The 25,885-nt window shown below is 39.8% G+C and overlaps 1 protein-coding gene across 2 annotated transcripts in view; it reads right to left on the reverse strand.

The window, feature by feature from the left end:
- The window catches only part of LOC139708927 (uncharacterized), a 62,165-nt gene that overhangs the window by 13,382 nt on the left and 22,898 nt on the right, over positions 1–25,885 (reverse strand). The window contains exons 1-5 of one of the 2 annotated variants that reach the window (XM_071620891.1): positions 17,252–17,445; positions 13,207–13,267; positions 6,353–6,512; positions 4,371–4,438; positions 1,993–3,813 (exon numbers count right to left, since the gene is read on the reverse strand). In XM_071620891.1, the coding sequence (XP_071476992.1) occupies positions 1,993–3,813; positions 4,371–4,438; positions 6,353–6,512; positions 13,207–13,267; positions 17,252–17,314 (2,173 nt within the window). In that variant the 5' untranslated portion in view covers positions 17,315–17,445. Of the gene's footprint in view, positions 1–1,992; positions 3,814–4,370; positions 4,439–6,352; positions 6,513–13,206; positions 13,268–17,251; positions 17,446–25,885 lie in introns of those variants that run through there. The other variant, XM_071620892.1, reaches the window with a different exon arrangement.

Genomic DNA, 25,885 nt, shown 5'->3' on the forward strand with positions numbered 1-25,885 from the left:
CCCACCAAGACCAATGTGTGTGCCACATTTCATGAGCTTCAGTCGAATACAGAGGAAGTAGTTCAATCCGCAAGATCTTTCCTTGATCTTCTGCCATTTATATGCCGTTACCATGGCAACGCAGCTTCCGACACGTCCGAAAAAGATGTCTTCCACATCTTCCCACCAAGATCAAGGTGTGTGCCACATTTCATAAGCTTTGGTTGAAAAACTGAGGAAGTAGTTAAATCTGCAAGATCTTTCCTTGATCTTCTGCCATTAATATGCCGTTACCATGGCAACGTACTTTCGGGTACTGTCAAAAAATGCGTCTTGCACATCTACAACCAAAGGCACACATCTGTACCAAGTTTCATGGAAATTGGGCAAAAACTGAGGAAGTAGTTTGCAACACAAAATTTTCCATCATTTTGGCTCATAATATGTGAGCTGTTACCATGGCAACATACTTTTTGTCACTGTCAAGAAATGTGTCATGCTGACCTATATCCTAAGACAAACATTCAATATGAATTCCATGAGAATTGGAAGAACACTGATGAAGCAGTTTTGCCATGAAGCATTTTGCCCTATATTTTACCAATAACATGCCGTTACCATGGCAACGCACTTTTTGCCACTGCGGAAATATGTGTCTTGCACATTAACATATTCAGATGAACATCTGTACCTAATTTCATAAAAATTGATCAAAAACTGTGGGAGGAGTTCGCGACGCAAGATTTGTACCCATTTTTGCCCATAATATGCCGTTACCATGGCAACGTACTTTTGGGTACTGTCAAAAAATACGTCTTGCACATCTACAACCCAAGGCACACATCTGTGCCAAGTTTTATGGGAATCGGTTGAAAACTGAGGAAGTAGTTCGCGACGCAAGATTTGCAACGGACCGACCGCCCGACCGACCGTCCGCTGATTCCTATATACCCCCTTCAAACTTCGTTTGGCGGGGGTATAAATATTGACTCTGATCCTGATATAAATGTGACGTACCCGTACACATTTCTCTGTTCAGTACTGGACTCCACGATCGCGAAATCGTCGGGAAGTCTCGATTCGCAAAAATTTAGACTCGCGAAATATATGGCGTTTACAGTAATCACTGCCAGTTAGTACATGCACATTAAGTTCCACGAAGATACCTTGAACCATTTCCGAGATATGGAGAGAAAGGTGAAATTCTACCATTTCACTTGACCTTTGACCTCATGACCTGAAACTCTGCCTAGAGAATCTTTGTTGGGTAGATACTGGGGGAATAGTAAAACTTTGAGCATTCGACCTTGAGACCTCTGACCTTGAGCATGTGCACCCAATACTTGATAGGCACAACTTTGCCCACTCATACTATGCATGCCAAGTTTCATTAGAATAGCTCAAACAGTTTGTTTAGTTACACTGTCTACAAAATTTATTACGTATGAAAGGAAGGACGGACAAACGGACAGACAAAATGATGCATGGACGGATGGACGGACAACCTGAAAACATAATGCTTTCGGCGACACTTCGTGGCGGAGGCATATAAAGAATTCTCATATTTGGGCAAGGACATCATAGAATTAAGAAAAAAAAAATTAAATTGTTTAAACCTGTTGTGTATGTTGGCTGTTAATAGAGTTCTCCACTTGCAAAAGCCTTGGTATACTGTATACGCTGTTATTTTCACGTACAGATATTTTTGCGAATGACAAGGCCATAGACATTTTCACGAGATGTTGTTTTCGCGAACTGATGCCGATGCTTCTGTTAATGCACTATTTAACAGGACGCATGGAGACATTTTCGCGTGTTGTTAAATTTGCGATCCAGCCGTGATTCGCGAAATTCACGAAAATTAAACCCTCGCGAAAATAACAGCTTATACAGTACATCACAATACATTGAGGCTCATCTCGAGCTGGAACAGGCCATTCACTAACCAGGCTGTATCAATTAATGTCAACTACTACTGCATAAAGTGCACCCTAAAGAAGTTATAAATCTCACCTTGACTTGCTACTCCTGCTCCTTGTGGACTTCCACTTTTTGTGGATGGTGGACTTCCACTTTTTGTGGATGGCGGACTGTTCCTTCCATCTTCTGTGTCAGACAGGACAATGAGATCTTCATATTTGGGAGGAGTAAATGCATAGTCCTCATTCATGTCTGAGACAGTGTCTTCCTCTACAACAGAAGCGCTGACCGGCTTGTTGTCAGTAGTAATGACAGCTGTAGGTTCTCTGTCATCAGATGGCGCCGACGGAGAACCAATTCTTGCATTCTTGGTGTACTCTGGCAAATTTTGGCAATTGCTTTCTGCTTCTTGCTGAGCTTTCAGCACTGCTTGCTTTTGGAGCATCTCCTTCCGTTGCGTACTGCTTACAGCAGACGATGGAGCGGTCTTCCTGGCGCTGTACACTCTTTTCCCATCTCTCATTGGACTCACAGCCATCTTCTGCTGCTTGTCAACCTTGGGGCTGCCTTTTGCTGCACTGCTTTTTGATTTCTCAGATGAATCTGATGGAACGGCCACTGAGCATTCACCAGAGTTGGTACTTCCTTGACAGTCAGTATCCTTGTGCTTGTTTGTGCTCTCAGACACCGATTTTGTATTGGCATTAACCTTTTCTTCAGTCTCTGGGCCTGCTGATGGCTGATTTCCTGGCTCATGAGGATCAAGTTTATCATTTTTATTCGAGGGTAATGATGATGAAAGTTTTGTTTGGTTATTTACAGGCAGTGACGATACAGATGTTGATTTCTTTTCTTTTTTGAACATCTCTATTTGTTGGGCCATGGTCAGCACGCCGTGTGACTTCTTTTTCTTCTTATTAACTGATACATTTTCACTGATAGAAGCAGAATCTCCAGGTGGGATACTTCCTTCCTCGAAAATGTCTAAGTTTGTTGGAAGTGCATTCTTTACACATTTCACAGAATCCGCTACCTTCACCTCTGATTCTGTTATATTACTACAACTTCCATTTGGCAGTGTGTCTCCTGAACTTTCCTTCTTCCTGTTGTCATTATCCCTGACTGACTCAACTGAAAGAGGTGGTTCATGGCTAGATTGTAATTTGGCCGGATTCTGGTCACTTTTGTGGCTTACTGTCTTAAACTGGTGACCTACATTCCCCCTTCCAGTAAGGGCTGCAGAAGTTTCAGCCTCTGCTTCCTGAGTGCCAGATTTGTGTTTTTGTGCATTCTTGTTCAAATCCTTTGAAGACTGTTCTGTTGAGTTTATAGGGTCTGAGCTGTCCCGAGCTAAGGACCGCTCAGCCGACCTGGAACTATTCTGCCTGTAAGTTGCTGCCAATGACTGTTTCTCCTGCTGATGGCTTTGCTCACTCGAGTGTCTCTTCCGTTCAAGTTTGTGCTCATGCTCAATATCAAAGGATCTGTTTGATCCACCATGTGAGAGAGAATTGTCCATTCTGTGACTGCTGTCACAACGCTTGTCCATGGATGATCCAAAAGCTCTACTCTTGTGGAACTCTCCAGAGGCTATTCGGGCTCTATGTCCACGATAACCAGGTCTATACCTGTCATAGTGTCCCCTTGTTTCTCTATGTCTATACTGGCCCCTTCCTTGCCATGAATTCCTTGAAGTACTGTATTCATGTTCCCCCCTAACATCTCTAGATTGTCCAGAAAAGCTTCTATCAAAATCTTCATAGCGGTGCTGCTTCGAGTATTCTTGTTGTGAGGGGACGAATGGTCGCTTGTTGGCTCTGCCATGTTGAAAGGGCACATATCTGCCACCTTTTCGCGGATCCGGACGATTCATACTCGATAATTTCTTCAGGGCAGAGGCTGACATGGATCGGTCTGAATAGGGAAAGTAAAGAGTACAGTTTCAATGAGTGTGTGCTTCAAATCAATTACCATCTATTTCATAAACACATTCTAAAAGAGAGAATGTACTTTAACAACAAATGCACAAGAAAATGGACCTTCAGCTAATGAACCCCCACAATCAGCCATAACTCAAAAAATGCATGGTGTCAAATCTAACTTTTTGAAATCCTTCGCCCTCAGTTATGGTGCAAGAAGATGCCAATATTTGTGGTAGACATCCCACAGCACCGAGGGCTAATATTTCATCTCACAAAATCAGTCACCTGTTAATGAAGCCTGTGGCAAAGTGGATATTTCACAATTTGATTTACATAATTTTGAGTCATGTTGTCTGAGATCACCAGAGAATAGTTTAGATGAACTCAACAACAGCACATATGCATATCACTTCTGTGAGGTAAAAATCTGTTTCATACTTTAGTTGCAGTATTAGTTGCAGTAACCTCACCAAGAATCCATAATGACAGCATACCAACGCAACACAAGAAACAAATCTTCGTACAACAGGAATAAAGAGAAGGACTCACTTCTAGTTCTCAGGAGTCTGCTTTCTTCAATCTTGTAGAACTGGTTATCTTTCACCAAAGTGTAATAACTGCAAGGATACAAAACATACATAAGTTGTCACTTTGATGACGATAAAGCTTGTTCATCGAGTATCACTGAGTTTGGCACTATTCATGGAGTGTAATTACACGTAAGTTATACTAACCATACCATGTTATTATTACTCTAATTATGCAAACACTCCCCCTTTCCAAAGGCAGACAAATCTCTCCTGCAATCATGATTATAATCTCTATCACAAGAATTGCGATTATAATCAAGATATTTCTTGCATCTGACAAGCAACTTATAATCATCTTCTAGAATCTGGACTAGCAAATCGAAGTTCAGAGGTTTTTTCAAATCTTGATCTGCTTGATTCATGGAGCACGCTTCTCGCCTGAAAGGCTTGACGTCCAAAATATCAAGGAGGTGGAGCTTAACTTGACCCTACATTTACATATAATGTACACTTTCAATCTACAGACCATGTGAAATGTACAGCAATCTACAGGTCTGCACTGCACTAGTGAGCATATGTGGTTTGTGAGTTTGACTGACAGGTCAGGATGCTTGTACACTGTACCTCCAGAACTTGAATCAGGATTACAAATGAGATTCACAAATATGATGACAAGAGACATTTTTCTATCATCTGAAACTCAGGGCTCTCTTTTTTACATTCTAGTACCTGAAAGGTAACATACCTCAAAACACAACTAAAATCGTGATTCCTAAAGATGATTACCGGTACATGAGAGCTATCATGAGATGCTTGCTATTCTGATGGCTTGTAAATTCTGAACGCAAAAAATTTCGAATACCTTTGGTTCTTGTTAATCCTAAGATTAAAATACAGCTCATTTATCTGAAACTAGTTGCATTCATCTTGCCTCAAATCTAAGCAAATGATGATGCACACTTAATTACATTCAATGACATGAGTTTCAGTCATTTTGAGTCACTACAGTACATGTTAGTGTGGTAGCTACAAGTCATGAAGGCAAAGACAAAAGGAAATTTGTTCTCAAAGCAATGCCTCTGTCACCATTGAGGTGCTTCGAGAACAGTTTTAAGTACAAGTGTACAGATCTCGATACAGCATGAGGTGAAGAATTTGGTGAGCAACATTTGATCATGAAGATTTCCTTTGACTTGCATTTCAATTAAGAGAATCCATGTCTCCACCTCAAGTAAATGACATGACATTTGTCCCCACCATGCAAATCTACTAATAATCATATACGACACCAGTGCATTTTCCCTTTTTGCATGGGGTGTCATTACATACCAACATTTCCTCAAATATAACCTCAAATACATTATCCTTTCAAGTACTGGTGTATGCAGCAGTGTAACTAGATGCAGTTATCAGTGAATACATTCCAGTCGTAGTGCTCTGCACAGCACTACACGATGCATGAAAGCAGAAACATTTGAAAGTGTGCCGTTGGAGAAGAGTATGGTTAGTATCATAGGCCATTTAAGACTTGGAATTCAGTCTTTGCCTTTGAAAATCTGTATATCATGTGCTTGTAGATCTCTCACACACATGACCAAAATGAACAATAATCTTACATAGTCTTTTGACCTGTTATTCTCTAGGCCACAAATTGTTACAAGCATAGGTAGCCCAGTCTCACACTCTGTGCTAGCATGCCCTGCTGTGACACAAATGAGCGTGCGGAAACCTCTCAATTGAGCTGCCTGATGGTAAAGAGCAGAGCAATTCAATTGTGTGTGTTTCTTTTTGTCTCAGAACAATCCTCTCTCTCACTCTCTTTTCCTGTCTACTTTTCCCTGAAAAATTCAAGTCCTTTCCATAACTCATCTCTTCTCAGGGGAAATTTGAGATGTCCCAACTTCTGTGTTGCCATGCTCAGACTACAAAGCACTGGCCATCAGCAAATTTTGTTTAGAGCCCACAGACTACACCTGGACAATGCTTGCTGCGAGAACTCACCCATTTCTGCACCTCACTCGGATCTTCTTAGTAGACGGGGACAATCTGTCCAGCTTCACCAGGCATGGGACAGTGACTTGTTTATTGTGAATTATGCCTTGGTTGAGGGTCGCAAGAGAGCGAGTCACAACACCTATGTTGTTGGCACTGTCTAATTGGCCTGGAAAACAAATGTGACAACATAATCAATTTAAATTGAACCTAAAAAATTGAAATTTTTATAAGCTGCAGCACTACACTTTTGACTCTCAGCCTCCATTCTATAGGTGAGAAGGGGAAGGAGAAGGCATGGAAAAGTCCACACACTCGCCATTACTAAAATTTTATGGAAAGAGACATTAACAACAAAAGAATCAAAACCATAAAAGACAATATTTGGAAAGCAAATTGCAGAGTGATCTGAAAGGCAAAAACATTTTGCATAAGATCCTCCGTGCTCTTTGCAACTACCCCGGCAGCTCTTTGGGTCATGAGACTGAAACTTCATTCCAAAATGTATGCTTCGGGGGGGGGGGGGGGGGGGGGGGGGGGGGGCATTTCATGAAGCGTTTTGTTCGAATATTTTTCTGGCAAACTGTTACAAGCTACTGAAATCCTTGCATCTGATTGGCTGAGGGCAAATTTGTCGGACAACTTTGTCGGACAGAGTGCTTCTTGAAGTGCCCCCCTGATTGCACCAAAAACAAAGAGTGACAAAGTTTACATATCATTGATATTCATTCAGTTCATTCAGCCATTGCCATCAGTAAACCACGATTTGTGGTGGTAACAACCATGCTGACAATTAACAAAATAAATGTAAGGATGGTCAGCACAAAGAGACTGCAAAAAGGTGGCTTAAGCACAGAATGGAAAGGAAAAAGAACAAATTGCTCATATTCGGGCACAATTTCAGAAGAACTTGTGATCCATGTGGTACATACACCAGAACTGAAATTATGCTTTGGGCCAATGAGATATATAGTGCTTCATTGCTTTTGTCTGAAAAAGAAAAAAATTGAAATCATGTTTTCACATGGTGACTGGTATGCCTCCGCTATATCACATTATCCTTCCATTGGTTCTACAGTACATTTTGACAATGTAAGACAACAGTTTTACATGACTGGACAGAATTTTGACCCTTGACCTTTGACCCCATGGCAAACAACTTTCTCCATAAAGTTACTATCTGGTGTGTACATCAAATTTCATGTCAATACATTTTCAACATATTTATGGGAAAAAGTAGTGAAATTATGGTAACAGTTTTGACTTGACCTTTGATACCATTGACCAGATTCTTCAATACAGAATTGTTGTGCAATGATGCATACAAATATCAAATGTACGAAGAAAATAGTGTTAACTTCAGAGGAAATAAGTGAACTCTTACCAAATTCTAACCTCACAATTGACCACATGACAAAACTTCCCAATAAGAATCACTGTCAGGCAATATGCATAATGTTCTGAGTTTCAGGGAGATATTTTGACCTATTTCCGAGATAGGAGAAACAAGGGAAATTTTAGCTTTGTCAGTTGACTTTAACCTTTGACTAATAGCACCAAATTTTCCCTGGAGAGTCTATACAGGGTAATATACTACGTTTCATGAATTCACGTACCTTCAGGCATTGCAGAAACATGGGAAGAATAGTAAAATTTTAAAATTTGTCCTTGAAGTATGACTACCAGTATTGACCTTGAGAGCGTGCATCCACAAATTTAAATGTTTTAACAACTAGAAACATTTGTAGCATGAATCTTTTGAGATTTAGAGCCAAAGGCCTTTGTCGCGGCACAAAACTTTCAAGAATCGCAACTGGCATTCAGTGGATACTGTATACGCTATATATTTCGCGGGGGTTTTATTTTCGCGAATTTCGCGAGTCGGGAGCTATTCGCGAAATTAACAACACACGAAAATATTACCTTCCAAAATGAATCCCTTGCCTTGATGATACGAACATTTCAGTACTAGTATACTATGTCATGGCTTTACGAACAGACCATACTGGCTAAGCTTGTTTCCGCACGTCCACGTCTACTTACGAATACTGTAGAGAGCCAATCCATTATCGCAAGGGGACCACTCGTCAGAAATCTAGCGCGATGGACTTAACCACTTCAAAAATGTTGAATTCTAACTTACTAGTTCGCAGCGTTTGGTGAGTTTTTTTCATGCAGTGTATAACTAGTATCATTCTTATTTGCTAGTAAGTTGAAAATTCACTTTCTTTGCCACTTCATATTTTCTCTGGTCCCTCAATCGCGAATTTAACCACTTGCGAAAATGTGTGACAGCGGCAATTTGCGAAAATTTATGTACGCGAAAATTATAGCGTATACAGTATTGTGTGAACAAATACTTTGGCATGCATTTTACTTAAATTGCGAATCTTGGCTCCCTACGAAATTTGCAAAAGTTTCATGCACATGAAAATTTCTGGTTTCACAGCAAGAGCAGCTTCATCCACTCATACATACTTGTATGCCATGTTTCATTTGGGTATCTCAAGCTGTTCATAAGTTACACCATCCACAAAATCAAATAAAAACAGGAGGGACTGACGGAGAACCCCAAAATGCAATGTCTTTGGCAATACTAAGCAGCAGAGGCATAACAAAAGTTAAATGCTACAGGGTCAAAATTATGCTAGAGACTGTAATCATGGCAACTCTGGCAAGCAGGTGCATGCCCATTGTGTGTCTGTGTTGAATACATCTATACTGTAAAAGTTGAAATTTTTCAGAGTTATTTTTTGTGCTCAGTCGGATAAAATGAACTTCGAGTGTTTTAAATTCTGCAGTATCTAAGGAATAATTCAGTAGAAGCAAAAATATTCATGCAATTTCTACTTTTAAAGTACTGCATTTTCATACACAGACTTCATGACCACTCTACATCTAAAATGAACTTGGAGGAAAACATGGTGACTTTGGTAAGTAATGTCTACAGTAGAGTTATATTCCAAATTTGCAAAATCACAAGTATTTGTGTTTTACCAGTTTGACAAAGAAAAAAAGAACAAAAACAAACCTAACCCAAATCCTGTCAACCCAACGTTTCATAGACTAGGTAGCTTGCCTTTAGAAAAGCACCGGTACAGTGGACTCCTGTTAATATTACGAAGTCCTCGGGATGGCAATTTTCTTTCATTAGATCAAAATTTTGTTATACTGTAAAAGAGGAATTTTTATGGTGTGAAAATTTTCATGCATTTTGCGCTTCCAGGGAAGCTAGCACGTAAATACAAGAGACCCGGGGGTCACACGCTCACCTGAGTATCACAAGGCCAATTTCATCTTCCATGCATTCATGCACACTCTTACCTACGAACACTGGAAATTTAGGTGAGCACATTCAAACTTGGAACTAAAGTTATCAATGTACAAACTCATGGTATTAACTCTTAACGTGCCATGGTCGCCAAACGGCGACCTTAGACCTGACGTGCCATGGTCGCCGATCGGCGACTAAGAACAGCGAGAAAAGCATTGATCATTTCAGTTCTTGCGGTTCCGTAATGTGTTACACCCAGCAACTGCCAATGATATGTACTGGTAGCTGATTAGCATAGCCATCGTTTCCACTAAAAATATGGGCATGCTTACATTGGAAAATTTTGAGTAAATTCACGATTTTTCAGCTAGATGTATTTTTTTCACATCGGGAAAATCCGCAGCGGGCGCACCCTCTTCGAGATGTGTATGGATCAAAAGTCTCATAGGTAAACCACGCGTGTGTATGCTATTGACTCTGCGTGTATTGTCTATGCGGGTCCACTCGCATTGTTCCGCTTGGACGCTGTCCTGCGGGAAGCTGCTTTGATTTTGTCCCTCAAAGAGGGTCAGCTGTCGTTCGTCGGTCAAGTCTTTCATCCTTTTGTTTTGGTGAACGTCACTAATCGTCCCAACGATAGCATAGGAATTGCGCGCGGACGAAGGCCTGCCGATTTCAATAGAGTACACCCGCCCGCTGTCCGCGTAGACAAAAGGAGGATTAGCAGATTCTTCCTTCTCAGGTGGACAAAAGACACTATTCCAGGGCCCCGGACAATAACTTTAGTTTCAAATACAGGATCTGGGACTAAAAGACTCAGATTTGGGAATGAATTACTGAGGCAGAAAGAGAAATTGCTAAGACAAAATAAACTGCTAGTATCTTTGGAATCATAAAATTCTAGAAGGCAATTTTGTTATTATTTGAAAGAGGAGATGTTGCTCTAAAACTTTCTCACAGAGTCACGGGAGCGTTCCATTGAAGAAAAAACATGACTGACTCTTTTTTTTCCATACTACACAAAAATTTCTAATAATTTTTTTTGATGTATCAAATATTTCTGCAATATTTCAGATTCAGATAGATATTGTGGCAAACTGACTGCATGACACGAAAGAGCAAACATTTCTTGATATATGTTGTGTAGAACTCAATTCAAAACAGTCAATAGTTTCAGAGATATGGCGGTTTTAAATTTCATTGTCAATCCAGTTTCGAAACGCTCTGGCGTTAGGTAAAAACCTCTGGCACGCTAGGGGTTTTGGGCCTGGCACATTAAGAGTTAACTTTGCCTTATCATTTCTGGTTCTAGAGTGGAAGATTTTAAATATTCCTTAATGTGTGTGTGTGTGTGGGGGGGGGGGGGGGGGGGGGCTAGGGGCCCCCAAGAGGGACATGGTGCCCATTTGAAGGAATTGAGATTCTATCCCCCTAGGGATGTTACCTGCTACGTTTGGTCAAAATTCATCGTGAGGTTTTCCAGAAGAAGATGAATGTACAATTCAGGCCCCATTACAACTGTAGGACTTCTCCTCATCCCCTCTCCTGGGTCCCAAGGGGGGAGGGGGGCACCCCTGATTCTGCCAACCCCATGAACAAATGTGAAACTACAGTCATCAATGTACTAACTCATAGTATTATCTAAACCCTATCACTTCTGGTTCTAGAGAAGATTTTTAAAGATTCCTTAATTTTAGGGGGTTTGGGCCCCCTGGGGGCCCCCCAGGTGGGCCATGAAGCCCATGTAAACAAATTGAGATCCTATCCCCCTAGGGATGCTACCTACCAAGTTTGGTGAAAATCAGACATGGCAATCTCAAAGTGAAGATGAAAATGTACAATTTAGGCCCCATTAGGACCCCTCCCCATCCCCCTCCCTAGGCCCCAAGGGGGGCACCCCTGATTCCCCCATGAACAAACTTGAAACTACAGTCATCAATGTACTTACTCATAGTATCAACTAAGCCCTATCACTTCTGGTTCTAGAGAAGAAGATTTTTAAAGATTCCTTAATTTTAGGGTGTTTGGGCCCCCCTGGGGTCCCCCAGGTGGGCCATGGTGCCCATTTGAACAAATCGAGATCCTATCCCCCTAGGGATGCTGTACCTGCCAAGTTTGGTGAAAATCGGTCGTGGGGTTCTCAAGAAGAAGATGAAAATTTGAAAAGTATACGAACGACGGATGACGCAGGACGGGACGACGCACGCCGGACAACGGACAAAGAGTGATCGCAATACCTCACTTGAGCCTTCGGCTCAGGTGAGCTAAAAAGCATGTGAATATTTTTGCATACAATACATTCCTGTAGTTAATGTCCTGATTCTGCAGAATTAAAAACACGTGAAATTCATCTAACCCAGCCGAGCATGAAAAAATACTACCGCGAAAATATACACTTTTACAGTACTAGCTGAACAAATAAACTATACAGAGCATAGAGCATATAATGTTGCAGCCTATATTTTTACATTGTGAATGCTTCATTGTGGCTGCAAATTTATAATAACAGTGTTTACTATGTAACAATAACAAAATTCCAATTTGAAACAAGGAAGCAAAAATTAGGGTCCAAACATTATCCCCACTTTGTTTTTTTTTTACTGTTTTTTGTTCGGTTATATAACAAAATTTTGATATAACGAGGGAATACAGCTGGTCCCAAGGACTTCATTATAGTGGGAGTTGACTGTATTGAAAATACAATGATGTGCCTTGACATAGCCACAGAAGTGATAATTACATGATTTAACCGAATTATAGTGAAAGGGTTAAAGGAATTGAAGAAACTAGGGGTGCGTTCGAGCGCTCTCCTAAAGCGAACTGTACCGTACCGTACCAGCGCCAGAGGAGCGTTCGAACGCTCCTGAAGTGTACCGTACCGTACTGTACCGAGCCAAAAGTGGACCACTTCCCGATGTGCTCCAAAAGCGTACCAAAGCGTACCAAAAGTTCGTTGTAAAGCATGCACGTATCATGCGCATACGTCACAATGCAAAGACATCATTCTCTTTGTTCGGGACAACTGTAAGTAGGTCAAGCGCAAGGTGAATGACATTCTTGCTGTAAACAAGCGTGACCTTTTCTAAAAATAGCTCGTGAGGTACGCTTTCTCAACAGAGCGCTCGAACGCTCCAAAACTGGCACAAGTACGGTACGGTACGCTTTAGATCAGTTCGCTTTGGTTCGCTTTAGGGCGTTCGAACGCACCCTTGGAATTGACGACTGTGGGAGAAAACCAAATCAATTAACACTCCATGCAGGGTCAGTAAAAGTGAATTTCTGAGACAGACGGACAAAAAGTTTCTCTGAATGAAGCAAGAGGGAAATCAAAGTACATGTACTGAGCTAACTTTTAAAGGCATTAAGACCTTTTTAATGTTGGTACATGTTAACTACATTATTATGAGCTTGTATAATTTAAGCATTTTCAGGCAGTTGCCATGGTAACATAATTGTGACAAAACTGGCATAGTATTCATTTGCTTTGCATGTATACCAACCGGCAGGTACTTTGCACTTTCATCAAAGAATTTTCTTGATAACCCTAATGATTTAATATTCTGACAATCAACAACAGAAAACAACATACCTGTTTGCATTGTCCCCAGTAGCCCTGTCCGATCAGGGGCTTTGTTTCCTGGCAATACAACCTGCAGAGTATTAAAGAAAAGGTGCAGCAAATTAATATTGCTTTGAAAACATGATGAAAAGCATAATTCATATTTACTCTCTGAAGACATAGTTCTAATCAGTGTTAGCATTGTTGTTGGAAACTGGCATTTTCATTGATCAAAATGAAAGTAAGTACAGAAGTATATTGGCCAGGGGGGAGGGGTGAGATCAGGGGCCTGTCTTATAAAGACTTGTGATAGAAATCAATCACAAGTTTTGTGTGTGCTGCAATGCAAGTTGCAATTGATTTGGGGACTTGTGATTGATTTGAAGGCTTTATAAGACGAGGCCCAGCGGTGCTGTCCCTCCTGCAATCGCCATAAAAAATTGGCACACACGTTAACCCGAGGCAAAGAATCTATCAAACTATACCCCCCCCCCCACAAAAAAAAAATAATAATAATAATAATTAAAAAAATAAAAAATAAATAAATAAAATTTTCGTCCTTTTAAAATTTTTTTATAGTAATTATGCTAATTTATGGGTAAAATCATACACTTTCCTCTAAATCAGAAAATAAAGCTCCTAGAATCCTCACCTTTGATGTAAATATTCTTTGTAACATTCCTAACACTGAATCTAAAATTAGGTTTATACAAAAAAAAAATTAACTTCTGTTTTCTATTCTAAAATTTTCTTCTACATGAATTCTTTTTAGTTTTTCCCTGTGTTTTGTGTCTCATATATCTGTTTTCTGTTTTCTTGCCTCTAAATAGGGCTGAGGACCTTGACCTTCATGAATATTTATTTAAAAAAAATAATTTTATGTATTTGTTCACTGGTGAACAATATGGCATACATACACAGATGATTCATACATATTGTATATATACACAATTCATCCCATACTAGTGTACATGCTATTTCGTGTGTTATAACATAGGAAAAATCACTTTTGGCCGCATGCATGATTGTAAAATATCGCGTTGCGCAAGAACTGAAGGTCCTAATGTGGTTATTTCTGTATCAAATGATGTGTAAGATTCATGGCTCCAATGATCTTGAAAGGCCTGGAGAAACCTTTAACCCATTGAGGACAATTTGATTTTGCTACAACGCGCATTTCCCATAGACTTGCCCAAGTATACTCGGGACTCGTCCTCAATGGGTTCATATGCTTGTAAAATTATCCCCCCCCCCCTGAAAATAAAGGGAAAAAAATAAGGGGGGGGGGGGGAGTTGATTCAATCCCATCCCCCAACCGTTTTAGGGTTAAACAGAGACACTTTCAAAATGCCAAGTGACCCCATGCCTGTCAGGCATACATAATCATCAATCACCTTCTACACATCACAGTAATTATGTAACATTTGTGAGAACATGTAACCAACAAAAGCCTGTGAATCCAACATTAACGTACATCTGCATATTACACACACACAAATTACTGTAAGAATACCAATTCTCATACAGAATAAAGTATTGATATATTCATAAACAAAAATGCTTCCAAATTTTTGTCTGCCAGATGTTTTTTTGTAGTGTGTCTATGCAAACATTGTACATGCTGTTCTTTGACTAATTGTTGTGCTTGCCTCTTGTACTGGTATGTAATGCTGGTGAAAGGCATTTTTCCACATCATTTGTATTTGGGTGTTTCCACAGTAAAAGGGGCCATTTCAGGGATGTCATGTTATTTTCTGTTTCAATTGTGCATTATCCCCCATACAATATGATCTTTCAGCACACTTTGAGACATAACATGACCCTAAATTGTTTAAACAAGCAATGATTAGATTTTTTTTCCTCCCCCAAAAAATAAAAATTTGGGGGCAGACACACGTTATAATGCTTCATGGACAATTATGTAAATGGAAGTATATGGACTATTTATTACCAAAGGATTTTTATTCAGTAGCTCCAAGCAGGCATTATTATGCATTTGACTTAAAAATCTCCTATTGGATAATGGAAATGCTGAATGCGATGTTTTTAGTGTAATGGTATTCCTTGAAAAATATGCCACGTAGAGGCTCTTTAAATATCTTTGTTTCAAATAAACCTTACAGAAGCTATTTTAATGCAAATTGTATTAGGCCCCTAAACCAATGAAAATGTCCTCTATATGGGGCAATTCATACATTGTATTTTCCGTCAGGGTGATATTGCAGGATTTATCGAACATCAAATTTTTAGTACTTATGCAAATTGTAGAGGTAAATTTATATTTACTCTTTTACTACATTTTAGCAATTTTCTGCACCACTGGCTTCCCCTGTGAGAAAACAGTGCATAGTCCCATGTGTGTAAAATGTATTCTCCAAAAACGCTTCAATGTGTGCATACTGTTTGGTAATAGGATACCGGTACTTGCCTACCGGTATCTACTACTGTACAAGCTGAAATTTTCGCGGTGGTTTTATTTTCGCGAATTTGGCGAATTGTCTTTCAAGCGCGAAAATAACAACATGCGAAAAAACGCGTGAATAACTAAGTTCAGTTAGACCCTCGCAACCGCGAAATTAACAACACATGAAAATGTCCTCCAAGTAGCAATTCGCGAAAATATCTGTACATGAAAATTTCAGCTCATACAGTAATATATTTGTCTCTGTGATGGTCAAATCTAATAGTAAATGTTCACTGAAAATTGTTTGTTGTTTTTCAACTGAGTGGCCTGCCATTACTTGGTGTTAAATAACAACCCTAAATTTTAATACTGTATTTTATACCACTTCTAGACTTCTTCTTCCTGGTGAGTGACCGCAATCAACATGCTGATTATTCTGTCACCTACATAGACTTGCTGGTCTATGTAGGTTTTGCATGCATGGACAGACGACACCGACTGTCACATTTTTGTTGGGTGCACGGAAACCAAATAATGTGGAAGTTCAACTTAAGCATCCATCAATGTCTACAATAGACTCTAATTTAATTTATTCTATTCAATGGCCAAAGCAAAGTAGAATGATACAATAATATTGACATTGATTAACAATACTCTGCATTAGTGACATTGTTTGTATGGAACTATGGAAGTGTTAAAATGCAACAGTTATTATGTGAAGTACGTACAATCCATGGTCATATCAAATAGGTAGTAAAATCTAAAAAAATAAAACAATCTTAACGTCACAGTAACGAAAACGTTACACGTAAAGATAACAAAATCTAAGTTGTTCAAATAAATGCCAGATTAATTGACTAGCCTAACCGTTGGGCGTTATGTCAATGGTGTACAACTGTAGAATTTCTAGACCAGTCTACTTACTAGATTCTTTAAAAAAAAAAAGAAAAATAAATAAAAATCTACAGTAAAACAGTAGACTTCTACTATTGAATGTTTTATACTTGGACTCGGGTCATACTCATGTAGAGCCCCATCCATAGTTGATGTAGACCCTGTGTAACGTTACATGATAAAGTTATCTGCTCGTTAATTTACGTGAGGTTGCCTTATTCAATAAAAAGTTCATGTGAATCTTTACTAGCCAAGGATTGCTGACTTGTCTTTGGACACTGTTTTCCGGCTCATTTCTGATTTTAACTTGAAAGCAATGGCTCGTAGTCGTAGGCTGTCGGGATAGACTCTAATATATAATCGGCCTTTACATGAAGGAGGGGTAGAGGTAAAGAATTTCGTGTTTGCCTGATCTCTTAGCAGCACTTAAAAGTGAGCTACCGGTATGTTATTTACACTTTATCTCGAATAAAATAGAACCATAGCCATGCATGTACGGATTACTGTAGCACGCGAAACCACAAACTATGCATGCCTTCCAGCGCTCGTAGCGTAGTGAATCTCTTGAACAGTTGAAGGTTTATTGCGAGGAAAGAACTCACACCGCGGGACCGGCGCAGCGCAGCGCGTTCGCGTACTGCACGAAGTCGAATTTCGGTGGAAGCGGCATTCGAGTCCGTGCAACACTACAATATTCGGTTTACTAATACTATAGTAAATACGAAAATGGATACAGAATTGGCAATACACAAAAGCTTGATAAAAATTAACGCTTACCAGGGCTATTACCACGCCATTTTTACACGAAGGTTCGCACTCACTCGGACAAAAGTTGAACATTCGAGGATTTTGTTCACCGGTATGGTGTCTTTCAAGCGTCACAACTAAAGCGAGCACGGTTTTATACGGATAAATATAAAAATTATGAACTCTCACGCGCGCGCCGCCGTCGACTCAGATGAAAATTTAAATGTAGGCCTACATGTCGATGTACTTAGTTCATAAGTCCCCTGGCTGACGACACGTTCGTTGAAAATTCTATTTAGATACTAGTACTAAGTTGGTCTGTATGAAAACGGGAAACCAGTGAGTAACTTAATCAGAGTTAAATCTGTGAAATTCGGGAGGAGGGGGATATTCTTACATAAAATGAGTTATGAATCGGACAAGCGCCCCTCCCAAAAAAGGAACAATAGACGTTTAGGGTTAAGAGTTTAGATGTTCTAGGTTCTTTCATGTTCTACAAAAATTTGGTAAATTTGATTTCCTCCAAATATTTGGGTACAGACAGAACTTAAAGGCATAATTTACCATTTGCAAATGAAACAAAAACCCAGCTTATTTCAATGCTTCAAAATAGTTCTAAAATGTGAGTCAGGAATAGAACCAATGTAAACATTTGGCCTAGACTGTAGTTAAATGTAAAAGATTTATGGTTATAATAAAAATGTTTCTAGACTAAACCGTCTACAGTTATGGTTTATTGAGAAGATAGTGATAGGACTAGCTATCTCCTTATATTTTAGGCTTTACTGCAATTTTTTTTTAATCACTGCTCCCAATGGTAAATAGTACTTTTTAATTATCCACTGAGGACAATGAAAAAAAAAAAGACTGTTAAATACATAATGTTATAAGCCATAACCCTGTCTGAAGATTTTTTTTTTCCCTCTGGAGAAGAGACAGAATTTGTTCATTTTTGTGTATACACAGAATGAAAAGATGCTCAACTTCAAAAACATGCGTTATTATTTCGTCTTCCTCTCCAAACTTTTACAATTCTACCTTTTGCGTATAGATTATTCCCCTCTACTTCTCTGATTTTTTTTAAAAAATCTCTGTTTTACAAAGCAACAAAAATCAGGATTACATTTCGCTCAAACTTTAAAGTGCATATGGCATTGGGACAGATTTAAAGATTATAAAATGTGCAATATTATGCTTCTATTCATGGGTCAAGAAAGAATGATAAAAAAAAAATACAGTAGGCCTATCATGGATACGATCAACGATTGCAAAGGATAGGCCTACAACAATATAAATTTATGTCATCGATCTTCGTTCCAGACATTTACTTTTCAGAGGGAAAGTATAAAGGTCCTATCCGAGTACGTTTGTGTGATGTCATACAGCCATTTCTCAACGTATTCGTGGACCGAGTGCCATTCAATTCACTGTGTATGTGTAGGGCCTACCATGAGACTTTGGGAGTGCGGCCTACTGTGACTAGCTAGAACAGCAAAGCTAAAGTTCAAAATCAAATGGGAACACGTGATTGAGGACATTATGACGAACTACCACACAATATAGTAGGCCTACTGTTGAAACACAGCATTTAAAGTTGACACCACCACTGTGCAGTTGACACTGAGCCTACGGGCCTAATATTGTACGCTTATATGCTGCAATATTGACAGGCCTTTAATGCACATCACAGTTACCAAAAATTAAGTTCACTTCCAAGTTAATTTTTTTTTATCTTACATAAACAAATTGATCGTAAACATATCTCACTGAGGTCAAGTGGTTATTTGCCACCTTAGCAAACAGTGAACTTTTTGTGTAGGCCCTATATTTAAAAGCAAGGTCCTATGATCGTTGGTCAAGGATATGCCAGTTTAGGGCCTTAGAGATTTGGATCCTTCTAAACCGAGCAAATTTCATTGTAACTATGGCTGCATGTTACAGTCTGAGAGCTTTATTCGATGACCTCATCCGACACTCCTATGGAAAAAAAAAAAATGATGATTTGACGCAATGTTCTCTTCCTTTCTCCAAGAGATTCCAGCTTGAAAAGTTTCCCCCCATTATAATTACCATCCATTGAAAGAGTGATGGATTCGCGGGTGCTGCGTCGTGCATGCGAGGCGAGGCGTGCACGCACGTGCACTTGCAATGAGGTGACGTAGCGCGCGTGCATGCACGGCGCTGCCGCGCCCTGTCGTGAAGTCTCGCACTGCGCATTGCGTCGCGTCTATTCTTGCTACAAGTGCTGAGCAGCCAGCTTAGAAATCGTAAAAAGCCTTCTTGTTGTGAAGCCAGCCTGAGAGTACTTACAGGCAATTAAGCCGCAATATTAACGTGAAGGTCACTGAAGACCTGTCCGGGGGGGGGGGGGGGGGGGGTTCATAAAGCTGTTCGTAAAGCTACGAACAACTTATGAGCGACTGGTGATCAGTTCTGATGTGCTTCTTATCAGAATTTCCATAATTCAGCACAAGAACTGATCACCAGTCGTGATCGTAAGTCGTTCGTAACTTTACGAACAGCTTTATGAAACACCCCGAATTTCTTAGCGAAAAGGTTAGAATTTCGCTACCATCGTTTAGGTAGGGAAAAGATATAAACAAGGCAAACGCCAGGCAATGTCTCGCCTGCATTTGTGAGTATAGACTTTTTTCAGCTATAGTGTAAGTTCATTGACCCTACTACCTTGTCGGACTTCACCAACATTCGAACTAAGGCATCTTCAGGTGATAATGTAGGGTGCATACCTGTAATGTGAGTCTGGTGGTCATAGCTCAAACCTGTGGAAAGTTGCTTAGAATACATCACAATATTACAAGTATTAATTATAACGGTGCTTATCAGGGAAAGTTCATTGACCTTTCAACCTTTGACCTAAATTGTCGGACTTCATCAGTGTTCAAACTTGACCTGCGTGTTAATTTTGGTGAACCTGTGGTGTGAATTTGATGGTCATTACCTAAACGCTTAGGAAAGTTATTGAGAGAAGCAGCCCAGCAAACACAGAACGTTTCCTAAACGTTTTTTTTTAGGTTCCGTACGTCTTCGTATAAAATGGACGTTTTTTTAAAACGTACATACAACGTCAAAGTGGGGACTTGGCATTTACCGCAACGCACAGGTTTTTTGGAAAACGTTTTAAAAACGTCAATGGACGTTACAAAACTTTTTATTATGTCTGCAACGTCTTCGTCCTTTATGAACGTCCACAAAACGTTTTTATTAGGTCTACTAAGTCAACTTCGTCTTTAATGAACGTTTAAAAAACGTTTTTACTTGGTCCGCTGCGTGTTAGTCATTGGTTTTTCATCATGAATATTCATGCCTAATTATGAATATTCAAATTAAGATGTGTGTGATCTAATTTTAATAACCATGTCTTCATGCATTACAACATTTTGGTGGTATATAAAAGAATGTGATACAGATTCATTAATACGGATTTGGGTGTAGTATACTAGTAGATGGTAGGACATTAGGAAGAGATTAGGATAGGATTATATAGGAATAGGATTAGGATACGTTAATCTCAGGTTGTGTCTATAATCTCATAACTATAATTATTTTAAATACCCTATAAAAATAAACAGACATTCTTAAAAGGTTTTCTGGACGTTCTAGACGGATATGAACGGTTCTCTAAACGTTCTGGAATGGGTCATAAGACTTTTTAGACGTTCTTAAAACGTTTTTTGATCGTTCTAGACGGTTTTCAAAGGTTTTCTGGACGCCTGCACTGAGAACATCCACAGAACGTTTTGAATATTCTTAAAAGGTTTTACTGACGTATATAACGTTCAAAAGGTTTTCTGCAGGTCCTTAAAAATTCCGAGAGGTTTTTTATTGGTTTTCTAAACGTTTTAAAAACATTTTTAATGTCCATTTAAAACGTTTTAAATACGTCTAATACCGTTCAAAAAAAAAAAGACGTTCTGAAAACGTTTTGACAAAACGTCCAAATAACAAACTTGGAACGTTTCAAGAACGTTCAGAAAACGTCCTTGTGTTAGCTGGGAGGTGCCTATATACACCACAAAACTACTTAGGCCTACATATGATATTGTAGTAGAGCCTATACAGTAATTCCTCAGGTAAAGTTCATCGAAGTGACCTCTGACTTTTGACCTTGTCGGACTTCATCCATATTCAAACTTGACCGGCGTTTTTAGGTTACGTACCTGAGCGTGTGTGATCGAGTTTGGTGGGGGTAGTTTAAATCTGTGGAAAATTATTGAGAGTACACTACACACAATACTATATGAGTAGGCCTTCTTTATCAGGGCAAGTTCATATTGCCACCAGATTTGGTTGAAACTGAATATGGGCGTAGGAGTATAAAATATTGCAGGGGGCACAATATGCCGTCGCCGGGGCTTTATGGGGTTTTGGAAAGTAGTTTCGATCAGGGGCCGCAGAACGTTTTTCAGGGTGAAGGGGCTGCGGGATGGGGATGGGGTGGTATCAAAGTCAACTCTCTCTTCCAACTCCCCCCCCCCCCCCTTTTCCCCCGCTTAGACGAGAAGAATCCAAAGACGCAACCTTTGGAAATTCATGGTCGTTGAGATTTTTTTTTCTTCCTTTTTTGCCCCCCCCCTTTTTTTTTTTTTACAAGCCGAATATAGGTTGGCCCAGCCCCTCCCCCTCCCCCGGTTCCGCGGCCCCTTTTTATACAGTAGAGTTTAATGCAAAGTAAACTAGATTTAGCATGACAAAAATGACGAATACCAATAACGAAGACAAACACACACACACACACACTCTCTCTCTCTCCGCTCACATGTTGTGAAGCTATATGCGTGCCTTTTATGCATGTAAATACACTTCTTCTTTGGCCTGTAAAGAAATTTCGTGTGTAAAAGCGGTATCTATACTGTGTGCACTTTGTGTGCGAGAATGATCTTTTTTATTTGTGTAGAAAAATGCAAATATTCATGTTCACCGTGTTCATGATGCAGTCAAATTGGTTAAACTAAAGACGCCACATTGATGATGTGTGATGGAAAAGCAGGCTATGGTCCATGGATATACATAGTAGGCCTATTGCAAATCCGAATTTTTGACTTGTATCGAAAAGGTGTAAGAGCAATGATTAAACCGACTCTTTCAAAAGGTCAGTATTGGACTACAGTGGTCAAAAGTAAGAAGACTAGTACTGATGTTGTACTATATCCAACAATCAAACTTATTTAAAAATGTCCATGACATGGGGCTTTTGCATAAGGAGCTAGGTCATTCAGTTCATGTTGAAGTCTGTGGTTTCGAATCATCAAAAACGTTACGTTGGCATGTGCATGTTCTCAGCAAGAAGGCGACTCCAGGGCAACTTTCGAGACGTCTCCAAACAGACGCCGCCGCGACGTCGCCGCAACGTCTCGGAGATGTCTTCTCAGCCGGTGACATTTCCACTACGTCGCCATCAGAAGATTGCCATGGGTCTCCGCAAGGTCGCGGAGAAATCTCACTGACGTCGCGGAGAAAATAAGCCTCCGCGACTTGGACGCAACTGCCCGCGCAACTGATTGAGGAGACGTCGTTACAAGTTACAAATTATGAGAATCTAAGTCAGACTGTATTATTCATTACTTCTCTTTCCATTGGAAAAATATCGTGAACACATCTCATATTCACATTATATAGGCAACTAAACTGTGAACCACTGTCATCTCAGTTGCTGTATTATATAGGCCGTAACATCATTGTAGAAATTCAAGTTGAGTATACACTCTTATTTGTATTCTTTATCTCGACTCACAGTAGGGCCTATAGATCGTTGTATTTTATGTAGGCCTGCTGTCCCATATAGGCCTATACGAAAATCATGCATTACGGCTACCGCACTTATTTATAGACCTATCATTTTGAAACTATAACAGAAAATGAAAGTACGATGGCTTTGGCCATATCCCATGAAGTATTGTACGTGCGTTGATGCGCTGTGGTGACGTAGGACTCTCAGCATTATACTGTATTGGGGAATTAAAGGGGCATTCAAGACGATTTTCATAATTTCTTATCATGTATACATAAATCGACAGCTCTTTGAGGAATTTATTGTGGTCTTTGAGTAGAGGAACCAATACTCTGAAAAATCTTAAACAAATTACACTGAACAGTGTTGATGACATAAAGCCTCACGTATTTCAGAAGTGTCATTCCATTACAATACCGCTTGATCGACAAGTTTAATTCATCTGTGTAGGATGTATGTATACCTTCCAGTTCTTTTATTCTGTTTCCTCGAACCCCAACTCATGCATTCTTATATGGTGAGGCTGCCATAATCTAATGTCACCGTCATCCTTGTTCATTGCAATTTGTTATGAATTTTAAATACATTCTTATTCCTCATCCCAATCACTATAAATTCTGAAACTCTGTACTCAGAATAAGTAATTTATCGTTGTTCAAATGTAACAAGGAAAAGTAGAAATTACGCGGTGCGTAATATATGTCCCCGCCGGAAGTAGCATTTAGTAGCAATATGCACAATATAGGTAAAAAGATGAAGGTCAAAGGTCAAAGAAGTCAAAGGTCAAAATTCTATGTAGAAGTTTTGAAGCCCTCACCTAGTGCCATCACATAAAGCAAACGGAATCGAAATCGGGTTAGAAATGGCGAAGGAGTAGCATTTTGTAGGCAATGTGCAATATAGGTCAAAAATCAAGGTCAAAGGTCAAAGAAGTCAAAGGTCAAAATTCTGTGTCGAAGTTTTGAAGCCCTCACCTAGTGCCATCACTTAAAGCAAACGGAATTGAAATCGGGTTACAAATGGCAAAGGAGTAGCATTTTGTAGCAAAATGTACAATATAGGTCAAAAATCAAGGTCAAAGGTCAAAGAAGTCAAAGGTCAAAATTCTGTGTAGAAGTTTTGAAGCCCTCACCTAGTGCCATCACATAAAGCAAACGGAATCAAAATCGGGTTAGAAATGGCGAAGGAGTAGCATTTTGTAGGCAATGTGCAATATAGGTCAAAAATCAAGGTCAAAGGTCAAAGAAGTCAAAGGTCAAAATTCTGTGTAGAAGTTTTGAAGCCCTCACCTAGTGCCATCACTTAAAGCAAACGGAATTGAAATCGGGTTACAAATGGCGAAGGAGTAGCATTTTGTAGCAAAATGTACAATATAGGTAAAAAATCAAGGTCAAAGGTCAAAGAAGTCAAAGGTCAAAATTCTGTGTAGAAGTTTTGAAGCCCTCACCTAGTGCCATCATATAAAGCAAACGGAATCAAAATCGGGTTAGAAATGGCGAAGGAGTAGCATTTTGAAGCAAAATGTACAATATAGGTCAAAGGTCAAGGTCAAAGGTCACAATTGAAATTCTGTATAGAAGTTTCAAAGCTCCCATGTAGTGCTATCATATAAAGCAAACAGAATCAAAATTGGGTTAGAAATGGCGAAGGAGTAGCATTTTGAACGTTTTGATCACACACGGACGCACACACGGACGGACACACGGACGGACGGACGGACGGACGGACACACGGACACACGGACACACGGACACACACACGTACGGAGCCCGTTTCATAGTCCCCTGCTCGAACTCGTTCGGCGGGGACAAAAATCTGAAAATCATCCGGAGGTCGACGAGTGATGCTATGGGATCGTGATTTTTCACTAGGCGCCTGCAAAACTGTTGGAGCCTACTGGTTGACAAGGTCAATGACCCCGCTTCATGGCAATCAATATTTTCTCCTTTCAGAACAAAAAACTGACGCTTGATTTTATCACTGAGAAGAGCGACATTAACCTACAGGTCTATATCGACCGCCTTCTCGTGCTATATCTACACACTTGCACCACGATAGTTGATGATTATTGCCGTCTCGCACCGATCGAGGCTGTCACCATCCTATCGCTGACAGGACGCGGTATAGGCCTAATGGTAATTAAAGGGTGTGTACAGTTCTGGGCGAGGCGAGAATTTAGCTTTTTACGTTTTGCGAGATATTCAGAAACCACTCTATAGAGATGTCAAAGAGCATGCGATTCTAATGGGAATCAAAAGTTTATTTGATGAAAATCGGTTTTGAAATGGCTGAGTTATCCATAAACAAGGTAAAACAAAGAGGTCCTAAAAAAGTTGGGGCATGTCGCCTTTTAATATTATCACTTTTTTGGATATCTCAGCCATTTCAAAACCGATTTTCATCAAATAAACGTTGAATCCTTCTTAAAATTACATGCTCTTTCATATTTCACATGAGGTTTCTCATTATCTCACTTACGAATGTTCAAAACATGAACCCCCACCTCAATCATTACTGTACAGTCCCTTTAATCAATGACGACAGGATATTATGACAGGCTTCCCTATAGGTCCCCTATACATGGGCCCTATATTGCCAAATTTTGATCGGGTCTACTCGCAGCTGGCGTCACGTATTATCAACATTCTCTCCCCGCCACCGAGGGCATTATTATCATATTCCCCATTTTGTGACAACGGGTGAAAGCGGCCTATGCAGAATTATATAGGTTGTTTCGCGATATTCGAAAGCACAAAATATGGTTCGCCAGCATTATACTTACTATAAAACAGTGAACTTGCTATTTTACTGGACCTTCAAAACGCGCTATCTCTTACTGCAGGGCAGAGCCCTCTTTTTAGAAGGCTCTGCTGAAGGGAGATGCGCACATGTATTATAGGGCAAACTGCATCGAT

The sequence above is a fragment of the Diadema antillarum genome, unplaced genomic scaffold, assembly GCF_040938485.1.
Source record: "Diadema antillarum isolate AM-2024a unplaced genomic scaffold, OU_Dant_1.0 seq00001390_RagTag, whole genome shotgun sequence".
NCBI classification, from domain to species: domain Eukaryota; kingdom Metazoa; phylum Echinodermata; class Echinoidea; order Diadematoida; family Diadematidae; genus Diadema; species Diadema antillarum.